This window comes from Camarhynchus parvulus, chromosome 2, assembly GCF_901933205.1.
Source record: "Camarhynchus parvulus chromosome 2, STF_HiC, whole genome shotgun sequence".
NCBI lineage: Eukaryota > Metazoa > Chordata > Aves > Passeriformes > Thraupidae > Camarhynchus > Camarhynchus parvulus.
Window position 1 is genome coordinate 32,053,905 of NC_044572.1, and position 8,937 is coordinate 32,062,841.

The following is an 8,937-nucleotide window of genomic DNA, read 5'->3' on the forward strand; positions in this document are numbered from 1 at the left end:
GAATTACCAAAAATTTCCTATCCAATGTGCTTAAAGTAAGAATTTCATCCAGGAATTCCAAGTCACAAAAAATCTGAAACTAAACTATTTTTAAGACAAACTTTCAGCATGGACATGTCACAGAATCTGGCCTGTGCTTGACATATGCATGCTTTTGTAAAACTTTTAATGAAAGAGGAAACACTTCCCTCTTTCTCTACCTCTTGCCAAATACTATAATTCTTGGAAAGCAGCCAGAGGAACCATGTGGCGGTTACCACCCACAAACCACATGCCCAAATGTCAGACACACAACAGGGCACATGCAATACACTTCTGCAGGTGTTTGGGTCCATTCACCCACTGCTGCATTTTGGGTATTGTACACCCACGCGAAATGTAAAATCTGATTGAGAAATATGAGTTACTTCACACCAAATACTGTATCTCTTAATATTGAATATCTCAGGTTACCGCACAAAATTCAACAGAAGAAAAATGTTCGTAATCATGATTAAAGCCACTACCAAGTATCAACAGATTATTTCATTACTATTACCATTAGGATCACTCAAGAAAAAGAATCAAAAATTTAATTTCTTTCATAATTTAAGACTATGAGCAGTTAGATTAATCTCAAGTTACTGTAAGAGAAAAGGCACGAGGAAGGCTGCACTAGTAGGATACACAGTCACAAGACACTGTTCTGCATTCAGCCCTTGCACTGTTCCACTGTCAGCAGTCTATCGCCATTAGCCATGCCAGTATTTCACGGCATTTGACTGAGTTATCATGATTAATGGAATTTTAAAGAACATGTTGGTTTGCACTAGTTCTCATAAACATTTTCACTTTTTTCTTTCCATTTCTTGTCCTTCATTTTAAGTTTTTTCACTTGGCTCATTTCTCCCTGTTTCTCCAATCAGAGACCTTAAACACAGTAACATTTTACTGTGAATTGTAATGGTAGATTAAAAACTGAGGAATCTCCTATTCTTAAACATTTAATTAATGTGAAAAAAGCCTGAAAAATCTGTGACATTAAAAAAAAAGCCTTATCAAAATCTAGAATACCTTTGTTGCAATGATAATTTGGAGACAATAACCATTATTTTTAAAAAATCACAGCAGAGATACAAACTACCCTACACAGTTCTGGAAGGGAGAGCAATCTACCCAAAACAGCTTCTATTTAACAGAAATCAAATAGTCACCATTTAAGTGCTTGAACTTCAGTGTTAAAAGGGAGAAACCCAATTGAAACCAAAACAACCATGGTCCAAAGAGCAAGACTTCAGCATAGAAATGAAGCACATACCTTGTTTAGTGTACTTGTTTTCTTCCTTCAGTTATACATTAGTAACTTTCTCTTACAGTATGAGCAATTTATACACATACACACAGAGTACTCAACTGTTGTGTCCTCCCACCCCATCCTAAATCCCAGAAAACATAGAGATCATTTAAAGGTAAGTTTAGCAGGAAAGCATAATTTGTTTAGTATCTGACTGTGCTAGAAAATACAAACATATATATCCCTCAATCCTTACTATATCCACAGATAAAAGAATCCACAAGAAGATAAAAAATCTGAAGTGGATCAGCACAGTAACCATCCACAGAGGCTTACCAACACTTGGGCGAGGAACTTTTGAGGAATATTGAAGTATTTAAAATGTTAGCTCAATTTTCTGGTTACTGTGTAGGTAAAGAGGAATCTTTACCCAAAAGGCAATCATTAACAGGGACAAGTATGGGAGTTAAATATCACCGTATTTTGGAAAAAACACAACAAAACAAAACCCCCGCCAAGGGTTTCTGTAATAAATAAACCACTACATTATATTATGTAAAGACTTAAAAACAATATGCATCCATTCAAACAGTATTTATTTAATTACACCGTAATGCAAATAAGTTAGGTCCATATAAATTTCATTTTGTTGTATGTACAACCTATGGCATTAGCAAGCTGATTGAGCCAGCTGGTCTAAGTGTCGGCCTCATCCTCTGGAATGTACGCATCTTCTGACACTCTGTCCATCGGCTGCGTCTACAACAGGACCACCACAGCCTTCAGCCCCAAAGTAGACTGAAAGGGGAGGGGGGAGGAAATCAAAGTCAGATTTGCAGCAGGTACTTGTCTTTAGATCTATATTTGTAAAACACGAGCCTGGAGGAACAGCCCTACAAATGTACAGAATAAACACTAGCCCCCAAAATCCTGAAATAATGCCACCTTTAAAGTGGTATTTAAGGCTACAGAGCACCAACATGTTATCACAAAAATGAGCATCTGTAAGCCTCAGATTAGACAAAACATCTGTTCATCGTATCTATGCATATATATTCTGGTACAAAACACATCTTTTACACTGTAGAGATGCACACCAAAAAAAGAAGTCTCAAACCACCAGTGAAGCTAAACATAGAAACACTGTCAGCAAGCAAACAACTGCAGTAACTTAGTTATTAAGACAGCAATAGATTCCACTGAAATTGTAATATGATATTACTACTTTTTTTCCCATATTTTCTACTGTTTCTACTGAATCCTTGAATTTTAAAAATTGGATTTCTATACACTGTAACTATGTAAATCAAGAAGAGTTAATCTATGACTTTGCAAACAATACAGTCCATCAATTATTTGTTTTAGGAATTCCTGGTCCCGCACAGTAATCAAAGGCATTTCTTGAAAAACAGGAGAACCACCCTTTCTCCAAAACTTTAATTAGTTAGACCTAAGGAAGCCCTTCAATAAAAATTAAATGTCACTAGAATGTAAGCACTACTAACGCCATAACATTGCAGCATAACAAAGAGTCCCACAAGAAAGAGGCAACACGAGCCAAATGCACTTTGCTTCATGACAGTGACTAATACTGAAGGATACAGCCCTTTATTTCATGCACCTGTTATTATGCAGTGTTATTCCCTCATTTGCCAAGGCAGAAGGAGATTGGATTTTGGTTTCAATTTGTGCTAGAAATTGGAGAAGTTATTGTTCAGTGCAGAAACTTGCACAAACTAGCTCTACAACAGATTAGAAGGGCAGCCGTCATGGAAAAGACACAGGAAGTTCCATATCTTAAAAACCATGCAAGATTAAGAGAAAGGTCTTCCCAAGAACTAGAACTTTGCTGACTTGTCATGTGAATTTCCAAAGAAACAAGAACCACAACAATTAAAAACACGGGATGGAAGCATCATTCACAACTGTTGCTGGCCAGAAATAATACCCAATCCAGTAACTATCTGCACTGGGTTTGTGCATACATTTGGAACCAATACATACCTCCAGATAGTTGGCTCAGGCATTCCAGGATCTGCACCTCTTTTAAAACCTGAAGTGAAACATACATTATATACATATATAAAAATAAACAAGTATGTACAGATTCCTACATAGTTAAATCTCTATGAAGTTATTCCAGCCCATTAAACAGCAATAAAAAAGAAAGCTACTGAACATAGAATTGTGATTCATGAAGCTGTGCACTAGCCTGAATAAAAACTGCACATTCTTACAAGGGTTAGAAAGCAAAAAAAAAAATACCAGTGTACACTTTTCTTGCTTTAAAAAGTCTTACCTGCATCCTTACCCGACCTAAAATTCAGGATCAACTAACTGTGTGAGACAAAGGAAGTCATCTATGCCAGAGATCAAGACATAAATACTTTTACACACATAAACCTACAGATGTTAAATGCTGTCCAGAAAGCAACCTAGCAGGGCTCTACCAACAAAGACACCTAAAACTGGTATAGAGTAAGCACCTTGAGGCCTAACAGGCAATTCTCCAATGACATCTGACACACACCTTAAAAGCAGTATTTCAGTAACAGTTCACTCAATTTAGCATGACAGAACGCTAAATGTTAAATCAATTTAATCTCAAATCTATTCTGATTGGCACTTTTTGGAGAAAGTTACATACTACTAAAGCTTGCAAACCAACAAGCTGTTTTCTAGTACCCAGGAAAATGAAATGAAAGTTAACTACAAAGAGTTCATCCCCAGCCCCCAGTGACTCAAATATACCAAGTGACTTAAGTATATGTATACTAGGGAAGCAGCTGAAGGTTTAGTATATCAAGTGTCTTTGCTCTCTGGACTGTAAAACAGAAGTCTTGAAACAGAATAATGCAATTCAAGCACTGTTCAATACTGCACTGGCTATCTAGAAGTGAACGTTTCATGAAAAATATATTATTTCCCTCGTTTACAGAAAATAAATAATTAATGTCATGTTGCCTGAAACACAGGCCACAAAGGTTGATGGAAAAACTTCCGTTAACTTCACAGGCACTGGAAAAGCTCTTTGAAGATAACCTTGAATGATTTGGGACTATTAGACATCCTGACCCAAGTTCTTTGGCTGGCATACTGTCCAGCAGCACAGCTTAAAAATTCATGAATTGCAGCCACACTGTGTGTATGAATGTTTCTGCCTCCTTCCCTCACCTCCAGTATTTTTAAATAAGCAAACCAGGTTTAACAAAACTGCATTGGTCTAATTTACTGACTTCAAACCAGGGCAGCCACTTTAAAGAAAGTTTAAAAAAAATACAACAAAACCCGACCAATGACCTATAACGGCACATTCTCATACTGGGCTCCTCGTACATGCCCTGAGCTAGAAAGCCTTACAGAGAAAGGTACAAGCTCAAATTTGCTGACCATTTCCTTGCCTATTTTTAGTTCAGCATGTATTTGATACACACGGGGTCACACCTTCCCTCCCAAATTCAAAAGTAATCCTAGTAGAGAAGAGTTCTTCCAATCCTGCAGACTTTGGGTACATGCCACCTCCAAATGTCTATGGCAATCAAGGTGGCATCTGCTCTTCTCATCTGCTTATACTTTCATTACTGCAGATAAATTTAAAAGAAGGCAATGTAGATGTGGTACAGCACACTTATTTTCTGGAGATATGAACCTAAACTACTACAACTTAAATTTCTCACTACTACATAACAAAAAATATACTAGGCACGCTCATGCTAGTGCAACTGTAAATACAGTAAGGTGGCTTTATACAATTTGAAGTAACTTATTAAATGTCACCAATGTAACTTATTAGTGTCACTAATGTGACACTCTGATGTCACTAAGAAGAAAGACCATCTTTCTGACATCCACAAACACTGTCAGGGAAGTAAAACCTAAACAAAACTTCAACAACAAATTAGGTCACAAAATACTGTTGAAATTCCCACCCAAAACTTATTAATTTAAAAGAATTTATAAACTAAAAATGGAAATGCAATGGAAAAGCAGACCTAATAAGGCTAATTTTTTCCATAGTTTTTGAAGCGACTTCTTTTGCTTGCAGTTGTTATCAAAGCACTTCTGTAACAGCTGAAGAGACCAAGGTTTTCCTGGTTGTTATCTATAAACAATCAAAGCCCTTCAAACCAGGCACTGCACTCCCTTCAATTAATCAAAACAACCTCTCAGATTTGACTGGAAACATCAAGCTCCCAGCCCTCCTTCATGTTTGCATTCACTGCAAAGATGCCTGTTTGGTTTAGGCGCTTTTCCCAAAAGGCCTAACAGTTTGGGCAGAAAGCAAGCCAAATTAATTGCAGGGATCAGCCTTCCTGGGCCCCCTCTGTTATAAAAGAAGTGAATAAAAGTGTCCAGCCTCTCTTAAACAAGGACAGCTGATGGCATACAGCTCTAACTCAGCAGGAGAAATACTGTGTGGTAGTGATGCCTGGCCAGCCTGACAACAGGAGCAAGCAAAATATATCCTGGGCACCAGGCACAACAGCAAGGCATCCCCTTAACATTCCTCTGCAGCTTGGAAACAGGAGCCACACCATTTTTGGTGGGAGAGAGACTGTAACCTGTATGCCTGTTGCTGGAAATTTAATCTCAGCTGGAGGCTGGCAATGTCCCCAGTGCCATGAAGCACAGCACCCAGCGTTCTGCTCACCAGACTCCCAGGAGCACAAAGCACAGCCCTGACCATTATAGCAGGCAGTCACTGACACAGGGTTAAATCACAGCCCCATTTGCTGTTCGGCTGCTTCAGTGCTCTGCCCACTCCCCAGAGGGGCCCTCACACAGGATTAGCCTCCAGGGAGAAAAAGGGGCAAAAACCTCTTTATTACAGGACCACAGGATTGTCAGGGTTGGAAGGGACCTCTAGAGATCCCCTAGTCCACCCCCTGACAAGGCAGGGTCACCTGGGGCAAGTGACACAGGAATGGGTCCAGCTGGGCTTTGAATGCCTTCACACAGGGAGACTCCACAACCTCCCTGTGCAGCCTGTTCCAGGGCTTTGCCACCCTCAATGTGACAAATTCCTTCCTCATGTTGAGGTGAAACTTCTTGTGTTATAGTTTATGGCCATTACTCCCCATCCTGTACCTGGGCACCACTAAAGAGTCTGGCTCCAATCTCTAAGCACTTCCCTATAAGATATTTGTATGATTTAATGAGATCCCCTCCCAGTCTTCTCTTCTCTGGACTAAACTGGCCCAACACCCGCAATCTCTGCTCATAAGAGAGATGCTTCAGTCCCTTAATTATCTTCGTGGCCTTGTGCTGGACCTCCTCCAGCAGCTCCTCGTCCTTCCTGTACTGAGGAGCCCAGAACTCGACACAGCACTCCTCATGTGGCCTCGCTAGGGCCGAGTAGAGTGGGAAGATCACATACTTCTTCTTTACAAAAAATAAGGGGGGGGAACAAACAAACCATATAAACACACAAATAAAAAACCCAACTGTAACAAAAAGCCACCCCGTCTCAGTTCTGCCAAGGGCAACCCCGCCCTCCCCTCCGCACATGCGCGGCCATGGCCGCGGGCGGCGGGGGCAGCGTGGCGGGGCGGCCCTGGGCCCCCCCCGGGCCCTTCCCTCGGCCCCGCCGCTCCCCGGTAGCGTCCGGACGGGCCCGGGGGCGGAGAGCGGCCATCAGAGCCGGCCGCCCCAGACCCGGCCTCCCGGAGGGCCCCCGCGCGTCCCCCGCCCGGCACTGACCGAGATAGAGCACTACGGGGATGAAGCCCCAGCGGATGGCGAACTGGCCGCCCTTGAAGAGCTGCTGTAGCCGCTGCTTGGCCTCCTTGCTAAGCTTCGGCATCCCGGCGGCGGGGCAGAGAGGAGGAGGAGGAGGAGGAAGAGGAGAAGAAGGAGGAGCGCAGCCGCTCTCGTAACAGCGCCGTGCGCTGGGCGGGACCCATCGCTCGGCTGCGGGGCGGGGAGGGGGCTGGACCTTGGGCGGCCGAGGAAATGGCGGCGCCCAGCTGTCCTCTGTCCGCCGGGTGTGCTCCGTCCCTCGGGTGGCCTCTGTCCGCCGGGTGTCCTGTGCCCCCTGCGTGTTCTCTGCCCGCTGCGACCCAGGCGGGCTTGTCCCGGCCGCCTTCCAGCGCCGCAGGCTGAGGGATCGGCAGCGGGGTTGGGACGGGCCCAGTGGGGCTGGCGGCTGTGAGGGGGCGCGGGGGCTGCGAGCGCTGTGGGTTTCCCTGCCCGCCTTGGCTCCTGAACTGCCGCAGTCTTGTGCTTGTTCTTCCCCGGAGCTCTCGAGGTGTTGCTCACACGCCGCCTCTGCAGGGTAGGAAGTGCCTTTGGTAAGTGAAGGGTAGAGATGGAGTGATAAGGAAAAGTGTTCCTGGAGGAAACTGGAAATGCGTCTCCATGACGCTGTGTCAAGGAAGGTTTAGGCTTGATATTAATAGGAAAATAATATGAAAAAGATTATTCACCCCGGGGGTGGTTGGGCACTGGAACAGGTTCCCCAGGGAAGTGGTCGTAGCACCAACCTGACAGAGCTCAAGAAGTGTTTGGACGGTGCTCTCAGGCACATGGTGTGACTCTTGGCATGTGCTGTGCAGGGCCAGGAGATGGACTTCGATGGTCCTTGTGGGTCCCTTCCAGGTCAAAATACCAGGCTGTGTGATGTATCCAGACCATGGAAACAAGGAGTTCAGGGAGTGAAAACTTTACTAGAAATACGAGGAGAGACCTGATACCTAAAAACTGGCAGTACAGCACTTGGAGCTTGTTGTCCTTAAAAACCTCAGAGCTCAGATAAACACTAAAGCATTTTGTTTTTTAACTAATAAATGAGTGGCCTCTTTCCTTGCCGTGCCCTAACCACCAAGCTACTCTTTGTTTGACACAACTTACATGACATCATGTTGTGTCGTGTCTATGCCATTGATTCAGTCGTTTTTACCATGTTTTCATTCTTTCTCCGGTAGCCTGCTTTTTGCTGTAATGCCAGATCCAAGCCAGATGCAGGTTTTCAGATTCTGCTGTTACTAATGCAGCTGCAGCAGTTAACCCCATCTGGCTGTATCATGTCTGCTACCTATAGCAAAGTTTTGCATGTTATATATTGGTTTGCCTACAGCAGTTACTTGAACTTCTGTAGCCATTTTGTCACGTTAAGAATAACAGCAAGTCAGTGCTTTTTAGAGACAAGAAGGAATCCAGGGGTATAATAAATCTTACTTATTCAGCCATACCATTTACTCTTCCAGTGTACAAATGCCTGTCCAGTGTATGAATCCCTGTTCTGCCATTTCAAGATGATAAAAATGGGAGCTTTTAGCTCACTACTTGCTCTCCAGGTACAGGGCAGGTAGCAAACTGCAGGCAACATGAGGGGTTCTGGTAGCCCATGGCCTGCTTTTGCCATGGTCTGTGAATGATGAAAGTGTGGGGGATGGAGGAATATTTTGGTGGGGTCATGGCACAAACGTGCAGTCATGTTACAGAATGCACAGCCTTTCCTGTTGTACACCAGTCCCAGTGCCCTGTGCGTCCATACACATTAAACATGGGATACACCAGCATTTCTAGTGATAGGACTGACACACATTTAATGATATCTGACAAAAAAAGTAGAGGCATAGAGTTTGTGAGTGTCTCCTTTATAAACTGAATAGCTTATCCCTATGGAAAGTTTAGGCACCAGTGCTGTCTATGTATTCATGAAC

General features: G+C 43.2%; 1 protein-coding gene across 1 annotated transcript; it reads right to left on the minus strand.

The window, feature by feature from the left end:
• Nucleotides 1–1,037: 1,037 nt before the first annotated feature.
• Nucleotides 1,038–7,153, minus strand: TOMM7 (translocase of outer mitochondrial membrane 7). Its single transcript, XM_030971173.1, has 3 exons — nt 6,974–7,153; nt 3,278–3,326; nt 1,038–2,071 (listed from the first exon to the last, which is right to left on the minus strand). The coding sequence occupies exons 1-3, from the start codon at nt 7,074–7,076 to the stop codon at nt 2,056–2,058; spliced, it is 168 nt and encodes a 55-aa protein (XP_030827033.1). The 5' UTR covers nt 7,077–7,153; the 3' UTR covers nt 1,038–2,055.
• Between the last annotated feature and the right edge of the window lie 1,784 nt (nt 7,154–8,937).

What these genes read in the sequence shown, in the direction of transcription:
- TOMM7 (XM_030971173.1), bottom strand. Translation starts at nt 7,076, where the DNA reads ATGCCGAAGCTTAGCAAGGAGGCCAAGCAGCGGCTACAGCAGCTCTTC. An exon ending in CCCCGTAGTGCTCTATCTCG is followed by an intron (nt 3,327 to 6,973) that starts GTCAGTGCCGGG and finishes GTTTCACTTCAG; the next exon opens with GTTTTAAAAGAGGTGCAGAT.